Source organism: Furipterus horrens, unplaced genomic scaffold (assembly GCF_987537825.1).
Source record: "Furipterus horrens unplaced genomic scaffold, mFurHor1.1.pri manual_scaffold_5, whole genome shotgun sequence".
In the NCBI taxonomy this organism is placed as follows: Eukaryota; Metazoa; Chordata; class Mammalia; order Chiroptera; family Furipteridae; genus Furipterus; species Furipterus horrens.
In genome coordinates this window covers 9433957-9449105 of record NW_028327175.1, presented here as the reverse complement: position 1 = coordinate 9449105, position 15149 = coordinate 9433957, and the positions used below count along the sequence as shown (strand labels likewise).

The 15149-nt window shown below is 48.4% G+C and overlaps 1 protein-coding gene across 1 annotated transcript in view; it reads right to left on the bottom strand.

Moving 5' to 3' along the window:
• LIFR (LIF receptor subunit alpha) overlaps positions 1 to 15149 on the bottom strand; it is a 65855-nt gene that overhangs the window by 34084 nt on the left and 16622 nt on the right. The window contains exons 2-4 of the mRNA XM_090276162.1: positions 9969 to 10127; positions 8196 to 8316; positions 4684 to 4823 (exon numbers count right to left, since the gene is read on the bottom strand). Coding sequence (XP_090132288.1) covers positions 4684 to 4823; positions 8196 to 8316; positions 9969 to 10107 — 400 coding nt within the window. The 5' untranslated portion in view covers positions 10108 to 10127. The remainder of the gene's footprint in view (positions 1 to 4683; positions 4824 to 8195; positions 8317 to 9968; positions 10128 to 15149) is intronic.

Genomic DNA, 15149 nt, shown 5'->3' with positions numbered 1-15149 from the left:
GCAGGCCACAGCAGAGAGAAAACGACGGAATCTGGAAAGCTTGCTTTGCTCCAATTTTCTGTGTGTTTTCTCTGCGGCCCTCCCACTCAGCTCAGAGTGTCAGAGCCCCTGTGCTGGGGGGAGTCACTCCCACCTGGTTACAGGTACCAGTAAACAGCAGGAGGACGACAGCAAAGGCCAAGACACTGAGGGAGGAAGCCAATGGGTTACGTGCAAATCCACAAGTCCTTCTGAAGGGCTAGGTGAGCAGCGGTGTGTGTGCAACCCGGCCTGCAGGGGACTGAGACAGAGATAAGGTGATCAAGCAAGGGACCGCTGGAGCAGGGCGGGCCAGGGCAGGGAGGCCTGGCGCACAATACCTTACATGGGAAAGACGGGACAGAAGCTGGTGGGCATTTCAAAGAAGCGACTGTATCAAGAAATGAAGGGTTAGTTAGTATAATAAAAAGGCAAACATCTAAGATGTCCTCAGGCTTCTAGCCTAGGAAAGCAAGGAAGGCAAAAGGACTCAGGGAACACTGTGAATGAAGAGACGCAGGCGACCACGTACCAGGAAGAAGAGGCCATCGCCAGAGGCGTCTGCAGACGGCGGAGTGGGACCGTGGACACATTCTGGAGCAATGTGCTCAGTGCAGCTGCAGAAATGGACGTGAACACACAAAGAACAGCCAAAGCGCGTTTGCAGGCTACAGGCAGACAGTTACATGGTCAAGAAACCAGAGACTCTGGATGGAAGGACGCAGAAGCAGAAAGAAAATCCAGGATCACTGAGACCAAAAGAAATGGGCTGTCACCTAGGCAAACAAAACAGAGTTCACAGAGAACAGGAAAGACCGGTGATACTGTGAGGGGACCGACCGTCAGTACTGGAGAAAGAAGGTCTTTTGGGGGATACATTACAGAAGATAGAGAGAAAGTAGCAGAAAAAGTAAGGTAACCTTCAAAATCTTCAAGTCTATATATATATATATATACAAGGGACAGGTAAGTCACTGAGTTTTGGGGGGACCAGTGGAAAACACACAAGGTAGGAGCCTGTTCCGTTCTATGGATGTAGGCTTGCTGGTATGAGTGGCAGAGAAACTTGGGGCTCTCGCTTTTGCATGTGCCCTCCTTCAATGACAGTGAGTGACGGGAAGTTAAGACCCCCACAGACACACGTTCTCAGGCCTCACATCCATCCGAGTGGCTTTCCCACGAAGCTCAAGGACCAGTGAAATGACGTCCTGGCAAGAGGGGAGCTGAATGTGCTGAACAACAAAAACGGCCAAACAGACCCATATAATAAATTCATCTTGGAACCTAAAAATAAGCCCTGCCTAAATGTAACTACAGGGGCTGACCACAGTCCCCTGTGAGGGAGGATGAGGCAAGTTCAGGGCTGCACAGGACACAGGATCCGTGTACCCAGAAGGCCAGTGACTCCGCTAAGCACCGTGGAAGACGCTTCACAGGAGAAGCGTCAGGTGGGACACTGCTCCTAAAAAAAAAAGGAGCAAATGAGGAGAAAGGAGTTGTTTTAGTGCCAAGAGAGGGAAAGTTCAAGGTACCAGTGTGGCCACACGGGGCAGAGGATTCCAGGACTGCGGTTCTCTCAAATGTTTCAAGTTACCGAGATGTAGTAACTTTAAGATTATGAAACATGGGAGTACTTTGCTAAGGCAACATTCAGCCATTTAAAAGCTTTCCTCCCTGAAAGGTCCACATGATTTACATTTTATCTAAACAGTGGTGGGGCTACTCTTTAAAACGTAAGTCCTGTCCAAGATTTCAGGCTACAAGCAGTCATTATAAATGGGGGGATTAAACACACACACACTCCTCCCCGCTTCCTTTAGAGCATGCGTGGGAAGTTCCCCGACGCGCCCAGGAACTGCCATCTGCTTCTCTTTCCAGTTGAAACAGACACTTGAGAACAATGTTAACTTGCTTTCTAGAAATGAGGAACTTTCCAGCTGTGAAAAAAATCTCACCAACCTTGTTTATTTTTTAAAGCTAGACCATCTTTTCTCCCAAACCTCCATGTTCTTTTTGCCTTAAGACATCAGAAGTGGGAGCCTTTCCAGCTCTTTCATAGAATCCACAGCAGTTATGCGGCCTCAGGTCCAAATTTTCAGGTTATTTTAAGAAACTCAGACATTAACAGTCTTAGAAAGGATTATTTTTGTGCCTGTCCTTGTCAATTAGAAACTTACTAAACACACACACAGACACACACGCACGTTAAACATTTTGTTTGCTTTTTATACATACACTTTTGAAGACATCTTAAGATTGGGAGAAAACTTAATTTCTCATACTTTTACTTAATGGCAAATTGCCAAAGACCCCAGACCCTCTAATGCACCGCCACTCCTCATTCCTCAGCTTCTCTTGCACACAGCAGGTGTCCAAAGGTTTGCTGAGGCATCCACCTCCCTCTCTGATATTCACCCAACTTGCTTTTCAATTTCCTTATCAGTACTACCTTAGTTGTAGTGATATCTTAGTACTGGGATACTGTTCATCTAATATTCAAATCACAATCAAACCATTATTAAAAATGCTACCAATAAATTACATAATATGCAAAGAACAATTAACTATTAAGTAAGTCCGCTAGAGTGTCTCTCAATTTGCCTTTCTGATGCTTTCTGTCCAACTCTGCCATCTCCAAGTAGCTTCCCAGACAGAGCCTTCTGCTCACTACGGAAGAACAGACAATACAGAGAGTCCTGGGGAATTTTTTTTAAATCTAGAAGAAAATTAAGTTAGGTTCCTCATACCCTACAACAAAATAATTCCGTATGAATAAAAGATTTAAATCAAGCATGGAAAACAAAACCAAAAACTTATTTAGAAAAATAGCTAGGGACTCTATATAAAATGAAAACCTGTGGTGTGGAATATACCACAAGGTTAACATTTTAAACTTGGAAAAATATTTGTAGCAAATATGACAGAATTAATAAAACACCATAATTTTAGCACAAGAAAATTTTCAAAGGATACAAATTGTTCAGAAAAAAGTAAAAATGATCGATACTTTTTAAAAAAAATCACAGAAATGCAAAGACAGCTGTGCTATAATTTGGGGGCCTTGAGATTGAAATGGCAAAACTAAGAGGGACAATAAATACCCAGTCCCAGCCAGGGTGGGGAAGAACAAGCCCCTCCAGGAAGATGATTGTGGGAATATAAAGAGATTCAAAGGTTTTGGAGAACAAGTGGCAATGGATGTTAAAAATCATAAACAGTGGAATCTTCTTTAATGCAGCATTCCCAATTCTAAGGGTTTAACCTAAGAAAAACATCACACAAATTCAGAAACATGTATGTGCAAAGGATGTTCATTAAAATGTTGGTTATAATATTGAAAAACTGGGAATAAAAATTCTCAATGTTAACCAATCACTTAAAACTAATTACGGTGTCTTCATTCAATGTAACACTATGCAGCTTATACTTAGATAACAACTGGAAAATCCATCTATGTCTTCTGTTAAGCAGCTTATAGAGGAACCTTATGGCTTACATTTATGTACACAGAAAACATACTGAAATGTTCACAGCATTTCTCTGGGAGCACTGGGATCACGGCTGATCTGTATAAAACAGCCTCACACGAAGTTCCTGGGGAACATGCTTTGTTATTACCCTTTCAAACTATCCCAGACACAGACCACTCCAAACAGGCATCCATCTGTGAAATTGGACAGATCACCAGGTTAATTTTATTTTCTTTCCTTTGCTTCAAAGTCAGTCATCCTCAGAGGACTCATTATAATACGATGATGATGCCCATGCCCTCACGTTGTCAGGAACCCATTAACCCGTCTGCCCTGCCCTTCAGAGTCAAGACCCCTGGCGTGTTTAGGGTCTCAGGGCAGAGCAGCGCCCCTCTCTGTCTGCCAGGTTGTTCCGTGCTTCCCCTCAGCATGGAGCACATGTCCTGAGATATGCAATCAACGTATTTGCAAAAGACGCCTGCTGAGTGCAAGGCACCGGGGGAGGTGCTGGGCGTGGCAGACGAAGTCCTGCCTGTTGGAACCTACTCTCACGTGGTGAGCACAGGATTACGTGACAGATTATTAATGCAACAGTGGGAAGTGTCCCAGAGGAGAAGAATACATGGCCTAAGGGGAAAGGAACGGGGCCTCCTCTGGGAGGGGATGGTCCAAGGTTACTTCCTAGAGCAAGGAGCAAAGGGACCGAGAAGAACTGAGGGAAGAGTCCTGAATTCAGGGGCACCTATTTCAATGGACTAGAGCGGCAATTTTCAACCTTTTTCATCTTGTGGCAGAAATAAACTAATTACCAAAAAGCTGCGACAGACCAGAAAACATAACTTTTGCCAATCTGACAATAGAAAAATTGGTATAATTTTGGTTCACTCGCACTACACAGCTATTATTGTGATGGCTGTTGTCATTTTTTAACTGGACAATCTAAAGGAAAAGAGGTCCCTGACTAAAGAATCAGGACTGCACGTTTTAAAAGCTTCTTGCAGGACATCAGCTGAAAACCGCTGGCCTTGAGGACAGTGTGCTTCACGCAGAGGGTAGCTGCCGGGAAATGACAGCATTCCTATACCAACGGAAATTCCAAAGAATGGTCAATCTCTGCCCGTTACGAAGCACCACACAGCCAGCAAAGGCACTGTTCTGAGTTATTCCCAAGCGTATTTTCCTTTCAGATACTTACAAACATTTTTTTCATTTAGTATGAATTTACTTATAGGACTTCCAAAATCGCGTAGAGGGCTTATCGTTATTTCATGATCACCAGGTAAAAGAGCTGGGATTTTCGTATTTGTTTTCCCCGATCGGTAACACAAACGGGACCTGCAATATAAGAAATCAAATGTTAATCAGCAGATGAGATTAGCAGTACAATTTCCGTTAAAACTTGGCTACCACAAAATGCGCTGGAAAACATGCTCTTTGGTATTCAAAAACATGATAGTTATACTGCATTTTAGGACTGAAAAAAGGGAGGAGGTTAACGACGAGTGCCTCAGGGCAGGTGTGAAGACCGCACTAGAATGCTGGGGCAGGAAGCGCAGGTGCTTTCTCTGCGAATAAGGGTTGCAGCGCGGCTCCCAACCCCGCCCAGGTGCCCTCTGCAGGCTTCCCTCCCGCTGCACACACACCCCTCTCTAAACACCCCTCACTTCTAACAGATGCTGACCACAGAAAGGACACTGGCTACTTGTTGCCCCTAAAAACACGCCCTCAACTTGTCTGCTCCTTCGTCTTGGCTCATGGTTCGCTCAACAAACCTTTCTGGTCAGCTCTGCTTTCAAAATGCTTCTAGTTCCCCACCCACTGTCTCTTAGACAAAAGAGATGGTTTCCTCTGTGGTTCCGTGGGCCGGTGGACCCTTATGAAAGACATTTACATTCATTTTACTATTAATTCACGCACATTTCTAACTTCCCATACACTTTTTTTCTTTCATCCTCATCTGAGGACATTTTTTTTATGGCCTCCAGAGAGCGGAAGGGAGGAGGAAGGGAGAGAGAGAAACACCGAGGATATGAGAGAAGCATCAACTGATCGCCTCCTGCACGTGCCTGCCCCTTGGGTCTGACACAGCCAGACCAGGGATCAAACCCACAACCTAGGCACGTGCCCTGGCCGGGAATCGAACCTGCAACCCTTTGGTCATGGGACGACGCTCCAACCACCAGAGTGACACTGGCCAGGGCGTCCTAAGAAATTTTTAATTTGAGCAAAGGGACTCCTGGTGGCTCCTGCATCCCTGCCCCACGCCAGCACCTTCCAGGGGCCTGTTCACAGTATTCACTCGGGGCTGAGGACCTGAAAGGCTCGCTCACCTCCTCTCAGTGCAAAGAGTGAGGCTTCTTTTGGTGTCAGCAACACAGAACTACTCTAGGGAAGGGGCGTAAGAACGAAACACATCAGAGTGAAGCCATGCCAGACTCAGAGCCTGAGATAAGAGTCCTACCAAAAGCTTGCCCATACCACAAATGCTTACTTCTACCACAAAAGAAAATTCTACAAAATATACCCCATAATGGTTCGACTTAACCGCAGCGTTTTTTTTCCCCACGCTCTATTTCCCCAAACCAGCAATTTCCCATAGAAACTGCAAACAGACACAAGCTCAGCCTCTAGAGCAGCTGGGGTCCCCCCACACCTCACCTGTAAGGAGAGAGGGCAGCCCTGCCGGTGGAGCAGCCCCCTCGGTCCCACCGCTTCACTAACAAACTCTCTCACCTCCACCTCTGGTCTGGCTGGCGTCTGAAAACCCCCTCGGCTGGGGGACTGGAGTGATCCCTAGGGACCTCCACTCCGGCATCAGAACACCTGATTCTCTACACTGGGCTCTTTCTTTCGTTCATGCATTGTGCCCAATATCCTTGCAGCCCAGAATGCCCTTTTGCCCTTTTCCTGCTGAGAAAACTGAGTACTCCTCCTCCATAGGCACACTTCCTCCGAGAAGTCCCTCGGGGCTGCCCCACACTCCTTGGCCAGTGCATCCTGTCAGCACCGACCCCGTGGCCGGATCTGTCCACTGCCACTCCGGGGCGTCAGCAGGCACTTCCTCTCAGTGTGGCCTGCGAGACTGTGTGCCACATCTTCGAGGTTTTCCCCTCCTGGACTCACAGTAGGACCGCACGTCGCCGCTCCTCTGGAGCCAGGCATGGCGATATGACTTAATTTGCAGGGAAATCTGAGTGGAAGTCACAGCTCTCACTCCAGGAAGGAAGCTGTGAAAGCCCCCCAGGCTCTGCTCCCGCCCTCCAGCCACCTGGGGCCCTGAAGAAGAGACAGGGCAGGCATGCCAGCGGGCCCAAGACCACACAGAACCCACGCAGAAAATGATCCTTTCTTTTTGCAGCAGGAACGAAAGAAAGAACTGCGAGTTGTTTCTGCAACACAGCCAAACGCATCCATACTGCTCGATTACACCCCAGCCATGAGAACAACGCTCAGCAGAAGTACATTGAAGGAGGAAAGCTCTGAGTGCATCTCCCTACACATGCAGTCCATTTCCATTAGGACCGCTCCTCAGCAAACTGGGGCTGGGAGCTGAGTGCGGAATCCTCTGGAATTATTATATTTAGGCAACGCCATGCCCTCTGGCCCCAGGGGAAGCATGGGAATTGCTCTGGCTTGCAGGCAGCCCAGAGGCCTCACCTCCAGACTTCAGAGCGGGCAGCCCACTCCAATGTTACCTGAGAGGGGAAGGCAGTGTGACAGAAGCTGCCACTTGCCTCCCAACGGACCCTCCCCTTCCCCCTGACTGACCTCACCCCAGCGTCCACCTGGGCCCGCTGCCCACCCCACCCCCAGGAGAAAGCGCGGCCCAGCCCCCACACTGCTAGGCTTAGACATCTGCCTAAGTTCTGCCAACGACCTGTGAGCAGAGGTGTTTATGGGGGACTTCTTACAGGTCTCCTTAAAGAAAAGCATCCTAGGCCCTGGCTGCTGTGGCTCAGTGGATTGAGCGGCGGCCTGCGAACCAAGTGTTGCAGGTCCGATTCCCAGTCAGGGCACATGACTAGGTTGCACACCAGGTTCCCAGTTGGGGGCATGTGAGAGGCAACTGCACATTGATGTTTCTCTCCCTCTTTTTCTCCTTTCCCCTCTCTCTAAAAACAGATAAAATGATAAAAATAACAAAATAAAAATAAAGTAACCTTGTTAAAATACTAAAAAAAAAAAAAGAAAAGCATCCTTCTTTCCCTTCCTGCTTTCTGGAATGTGCACCTGAGAGTTGCTCCTCAAGCCGCAGCCTGAACCATGAAATCACACGCCAGAGCCAGCAGAGGAGTGTGAGTGGGGGACCCGGGGCCTCCTGTGGCCATAACCCACCAGGCCGGCCTTGAACTCCTACGCCAGGCCTTTTACATGAGAGCACACGGCTATCTGTGAAGCTGTAATCACTGACATTTCCTGTCACGTACAGACAAAACTCCAACCTCACTGATACGGGCAAATAGGTCAGAACCGAGAGCACCAGAGAGGTGTGTTACCTGCTCCTTGTTCATAGAATAAAAACACCGTGGTGCCCAGGAGAAAGGTCTACCTCCATCGTGACTGATGAAAGATTCAGAATTTTCAGGAAATAGAGAGCTAAGATTTCAAATTTCATTTAAGAATTCACAGAACGAAAGGTTTATGCTCTGAAATTAAAGAGAACAGTTTTAGGTTGCAGCCGTAAATTAATCAAAGGACTCCCGTTACCTGTTTTCAATGCAGACTTCATAAAGGGCGCCGCGGCCGGCTCCGGAGGGTGCTTTCCAGGAACAGTCCCACACTTGCAAGTTGTTAGTTACACACTTGAAGTCCTGAGGAGCCCCTGGAGAGGGAGAAGCCACGAGCACACACAGACACACAGACACACACACACACACCACTTAATAATTTAACTGCACGGTAAGAAGTAAGTTAAACTGTTTTCAATCTTAAGTACAAGCACGTGCGTCTGCAGAGGGGCCATGATCTTTGTAAAGCTGAAATGAACCTACAGTCACAGGAGGTGACTGGTTTCCTATTTCTTTTTGTAGTCGCGGCTTAAAAAAGCTCCACGGTAACCTGATAAAGTGGGCCAACCGCTAAACCGCTTCGGGTTAGGCTTCTATCAAAAATCCCACTTCCAGACAATTAAGATAAATACAGGGGCGCACCTATGTTGATCCAGTGATGGGATCAAGAGAGGGCCTGGGAGAATTTTCATTTCCAAGAGCCTCATTCGGGGGGAGCGGGGGCGGAGGGAGAGGGGGCCCCATTTGTGTGTATGTGGGCGGGGGGACACGGGGAAGTATCATAACTCTAAGTAAAGATTGTCTTTCCCACGCCCACAAGCACAGCTCTAGACGCTCCCAGGCCCTCCTGCCTCGCTGCTGGCTACCAGCCTGCCACCTACATGAAACCCTATAACCAACCTTTAGATTTTTATGAAGCATATTAAATTTATACAGTAATGAGCTCACACAAGTATCTGAAAAGTATATATTTCATGGGGGCCTGAACAACTGAAAAGTCACAAGTACTTCAGAAGATGACGATCTAATAGTACTTACTCGTATCTATAAAAGAGCATTACGGCAGGGAACAGGTAAGCACTACACAATAAAGAGGTGTCGTTCCAAAAGGAGAATGAAGGGAGAGGAAGGAGGAGGGTACCAGAGCAGAGAAAGAGGGAAGGTGAAAGGAAAAGGGGAAGGAAGTGAGGGAAGGAGGAGAAAAAAGCAATTCCAGGGTAGAAAGGGGCATCCCATCTCGGACCGTATCGGTGACTCCCGCCCTCCCGTCCCGCGGCACACAAACGCGTCACCCCAATCCTGCAGCACGCCGCTACGCTTACTACGGCGATAAATGATCACGCTATTCGTGGACAACAAAAGCAAGGCATGAGAAGCACTCGCGTGAGAAATGATGGGTAATGATCCTAACGTTACTTAATGGTGATGCTATGGGAATGAGAAGATGTTTAATTATGGAAATAATGTAAAAACTAAACCCAGGGGCAGAAGGATAATGTTTTACAGAAATAAGCTGGGTAACACTGACAAACATTCTTAAAATAGTTAAATAAGATGAAAACAGATTAACACGAAAGAGAGATCTGATTTCAGTGACACGACATTCTGAGAGGCGCTGCAGACAGAACTGCTCATGGGCGGCTGGGGGGGGGGGCTAGGAGGGGCTGACCACAGAGGGGAACTGGGGAGGGGGGGTGTCACGGGGGGGGGGTGCTTCCTGGAGCCATATGACTGTTCTGTATCTACACTGTGCTGGTGGTTATACAACTGGATACAGTGGTCAAAATTCACAGAACTTTATCCTAAAAGGGTGGATTTTAGTGTATGCAAATTATACCTTAGTTTTTGTAAATGAGGAAAAAATACAACCAAAAGTACACAGAAGAAAGCTTGCCAAGAAGCAGATTTTAACCTCGATGAAGACTCAAGCCTGCCTCGCAGTCGGTTCATGCTCTAGGACGGACGCACTTACCCTTTTTCTGGCCATCTGCTGGATTCATCATACAGAGAAGAACAAGCGTTGCTAAGAACCACCGGAAAGCCGAAGACATCCTCGTTCTTCCCCTGGCCCCCATCTGGGACGGTCGTCTCACACACAAGGCCATGTCCATCCCGCACGACGCAGTCAGTCCTACAGGAGGAGGAGGAGAATTTCCAACGGTGTGCCGGCCCCCCCCACGCCCACGCCGCGTGCCCTGCACACCAGCACTGCAAGGGGTCCACGCAACTGCTGACACACGCGGCACGTTAGTGACTTTGGCGGCGCTAGGCTGAAGCTGCCTTGGCTCTGGGAGACACCAGCCGTCAGTCACAGCTGTTGGTCCTTTATCGGGTCAGTGTTCAAACGGCAGGCTGCAAGCCTAAGATTACGATGGGACACACTGATCCGTGCTCCACACGAATGCTCCGAGGGGAGAGCAGAGCAGCGCCTGATACTGAAGTGTGACAACTTGAAGCGACACGTGGAATGACACTTTAATTAATGAGTAATTATTAACTTTGGTAGCCACCTGTTTATGACAAGTAATATCAGGTTTCCACTGACACTGTGACATCCATCATATATATTTAAATAGTTTAAAGAGCAAAAAAAATGCAATATATAATACAGGTGGTTTGCAGATATGACGAAAATATTGATAATGACAGAAACGACTGAGGTCTCACATTACAGCAACGGTCCTGGGAGAGGGGCCCGGCAGCCAGGAGCTTTCCGCGCCCTGCAGTGGGGCCCGGCACGCCTGCGGAGGAGCGGTGACTGTCCTGCCGGGCGGCAGGCAGGGGCTGCGGCCGCCTACCAAGTGCCAGGTCCCCGTCCAGGCACTGGGGGCACGACACTGGACCGAAGTCTCTGCCCTCGATGACCTTAGACTCTGGTGGGAAGAGGCACATCCCTAAACAAATAAGAAACTTAAGATCCTCATGTGTGCTTTGGAAACTAGAAGTCTTTGTCCTGTCTGTGTGCGCATGTGCGTGAATGCTGTGACCTGGGCTGAGATCTGACTGACAAGGAGATGACTGTGACAAGACGAGGGGACAGAGCAGCAGCAGCAGCAGCAGCGCGTACAAAGACCCTAAGACAAGGACCGTCTTCCCAGGAGGCGGGGCCGAGAGGAGGGAGCCGAACCCAGGAGATGGGCTGCCAGGCCACAGGGGCCTCAGGGCCACGGGAAAGATGTGCAGTTTAATGGGGTTGAGATGAGAAGCCACCGAGTGTTTTCCTCGGGGACGATCCATGATCTGAGGTGCACTTTGGGAAGGCTTCTCTGACTGCTGTGGGGAGGACAGGCTTTTGGGGGGCGGGGGTGGGGGTGGGGGAGCTGAGGCATGGGGACGGAGCCCAGATGGGAACAGCAGAGGGGAGGACTAGGCTCCCAGAGAGGAGGTGACGTGAGGTGAGGAGATGCATGCTCTGTTCCAGAGAGGGAGGGTCTTACCGACGCACGATAGGCAGGACAGTGGGCTCGTTATACACAGATGGGGTCTGAACCCCAGCTTTGCCACCTGTTGTGTGACCTTGACCTCTCCGTGCCTTGGCTTTCTCATCTGTAAACTGGGGATGATGCATAAGTTTGTTGTGGAGATTAAATGAGTAAATATATGTAAAGCACTCAGAAGCGCGCCAGGCACATGGGAAGTGTTGTAAGTGTATTCTGTGTATTGTGGGAGGTACAGGGAGACCCCGTAAGAAGCAAGGGCAGCTGAGAGATTTGGTGGAAACGCAGCGATGGCAGAGGCAGTGCCATTCAAGCCTCTCGGGGAGCACGAAGGAGGCGTGACTTATGAGCTGAAACTGAAGGAGTCGAAGGCCTGTTTACAGAAGTCAACTTGGCTGTGCTTCTCCTCCTCCCTGCTCCACAAAGGCACAAAGACCAGCCGAGGAGCTGGAGCAGCGACCGCAGTCACGGGTGCCGGAGGAACGCCCTGACCCTGGGCTGCCCTGACACCGGGTGCGCCCGTCTGCTCTTGTTGAATGAAGCCTACTGAACGCTCCTCGTCAGGCCCAGGGGTGGCTCAGTTTTATCCTGGAACAACCAGGGATCACAAAACGTACAGCGGGGGACAAAAATCGTTTACAGAAGATTAAACTAAACTAAACATTGCAATAAATAATGAATAAAGAATAATGCAAAAATAGTTCTGAGTTGTTTCGCAAACGCACAACCATAAACCTACTTCTGCCCACCCCTGTATAGGCAGCGCCTACAACATTAAGGAGATTCAGTGAAAACTGGATAACCGAAAAATAAAATAAAAATTACTCCCAGAGGAAATGGGGAAAACGTGGAAAAACAGGACTAAAGGGAAAAAGAAAACAGACAACCACCTCTAAACAGCGTTCCCGCAGCAAACAGCACCGCCACAAAAACAAAAGGAATCATCGGAAATAAGGTTAGCTCTTACAAGTTAAACACCCTGCCTGATAGTAAAGGTTTTCCAAGCACATAAGAACATTGAGCTATCTTTCAGAAAAAAACAAGACAAAAATAGAAAATGTCACGGGAGCTGTGAGAAATGGGGACTTGATAACACAAAGGAAATCCAACATCTAAATAAGCGGAGCCTAAAAAGAGAATTCAAAAAATGTTCTCCTTGGAGAAAGGAAACGGCCAAACTCTTCTTGGCTACTGCTGAGTACTGCCAAAAACCGAGGACATGAACCCCAAAGAGCTTAACTAATTATACCCAAAACATACACATTGTTACAGCACTCACTTATTTTCTGGATGCAACGTCCTAGTCAATTCTAGGGTCATTGGAATCACTTATCACAATGAAAATGGACTCAGGGAATGCCTAAAATGCCAGTTGCTCATGCTGTAGAATTAGATAGTGTTTGCAAAGGAATATCTGAATAAAGGAGACAAAAATAATCACAAGCCATATTCACCAGCTGGCTAACCACTACCTTGACGTAAGACGGTCCCTCGTACAAGTTTATACTTCTAGGAAAGAGAAGTGGTCCCAGGAAGTGGCGGGTGGGGCTGAGAGTGGGGGGAGTGGGGCTGCCGAGGCCCTGCTCTGGGCCGCCATCCTGGCTCCACTACGGATCAACTTGGGACTGGGGGGCAAATCACTTAATCCTCCAGCTTCAGCCTCAAGCAGTGCAGCCCAGGGGTCCTCAGAGAAACTTCCGGAAGGTAGCTGGACCGCTCCACTCCTGCTGGCGGGCCACCAGCAAGCAGACGGGTCAGTGCCAGCAAGAGCCCCTGATTGGGGACGCCTCTGAGGAGGTCTGTGAGCATCAGGCAGAGAAGCAGCAAAGGCAGAGTTGTCATTGCCCGTGTCCCCGAAAAGAGGCGGGACGCTAAAAAGAGACTTTCTTTGGCCTGACATTTACAGGGAAAAATGTGAACAAGACATTAAGGCAATAGAACACTATGCTTGTGATAGACCTGGTTTCTCTACCAAGCAAAAATGTCAAATGGACTTAGCTGAGGCCAAAACAGTTCATAAACAGAGCTTTCCAATGTATTTGAAGAGAAGAGAAGAGAAGAGAAGAGAAGAGAAGAGAAGAGAAGAGAAGAGAAGGAAAAGAAAAGAAAAGAAAAGAAAAGAAAAGAAAAGAAAAGAAAAAAAAAAAGAAAAGAAAAGAAAAGAAAAAAGAGAAGAAAAAAAGACACGTGAAACCTGTCTGCTCCCTTTGTGATTCACCACACGGTCCGAATTTGCTCTTCCCCCACCAACATCTCATCCTCAGGGAACCTGTTTTTACAGACTTTCAGGAGCTGATTTTCAGAACTAGGAGGGCTGCCCCTTGTGGCTTCAGCAGTGTGACCAGGACAAAGCCTAGAGGGCAGGACAGGTAACAAGCTACACAGGCAGTAAACTGAGTCTCCGAAGGTGGCAGCCCCTGGCCATGCACCCGTTCTCTGGAAGCTATGAGAGGATGCGACTCAGCCCCCCAATGAGGTAGGAAACAAAAAAGAAAAAGAAAAAATTGATCCATGAAACTGGAGTTTTAACCCAGGGGAAAAGGCTTGTGCCCTGCCCCCAATCTTATTCCAGGTCACACTAAAGCGGATGCCGTTCTCCAAGCTGCCGGGCTCCTTCATGGCTCCATATTTGCACATATTTTTACTCCTGGCTGGAGTTTCCTCTCTCCTGCTTTCTGCCACCCTCCTCCATTCACCTGGGACACCCCCCCGCACACACACACACAGCCTCTGCAGCACCTTCCTGGATCTGGCAGGTGAGCTGCTCCTCCCTCTCCCTCCAGGGCACGGCAGTCACACCCCTCCTGCAGGGGTTGCACAAGCTGGGACCCAGGAGACAAATCCCATGCACCTGTGCTTTGGTAAACAGCTTCACTACCACGGAGTCATGTCCACTGTTAAGCACAGCCCATGGCTGCTTTCCCAGGACAGGGTCAGGGCTGAGTAGCCACCGCAAAGGCTGTGTGGCCCCCAGCTGTTTGCTGGCCCGCCCTAAAGGCATCACTTCCAGCTTTTGTAATGGCTTTTGTAATTCCTCCTACGGCCTCTAGCTCCTTGGGAGGAGTCCACTCTTCACTGCCACCCGCCCCCCTCCCCTGTCCGAGCACCTTGTCTGGCACCGCGCAGACACTGAAAACTGGCTGATGGGTAAATGACCAGCAGGACAGAAATGAATCCGTCTGTGCTGTATGCTTTGATCATGAAGCTTCACACTGACCCAGGTACTGCGAACAGTGGAAACAGAAGTGAGGGCTGTGGTTCCCCAACCTGGCCCTGAGGAGCCCCAGGGCACAGAAGCAAACGAAGTGGGTAGGACAGTGTATTTTTACATTCCTGCAGTCAGGACAGTGATAGGTGTTCAGCACTGTCAGAACCTTTAGCTCAAGATAGTTCGGTTTCAAAGCCAGGTCATGCTACAGGCCTTTCAATGACGTCATGTCTTTGTGAACAGGAGGGAAAGGGTACTTATTGGTCACTGTGATCATGAACACAAGTACCACCCAAAACTTAGTGTAGAAATGGAAATGAGGGTGGCAGCGTCCGTCTGTTTTCCAAGTTTGGGAAGCTATGCAGTCCCCAGCAAGGTCACACATGTGGCTGTTACAGAACAGAATAAAAATATTTTCCCCTTATGTTGAGTTGACATGCATTATTTTTTAACTGCTATTAATGTGTCAGGTCATAAATAGTCATTAAGTTGTTTGGATCTAACTACT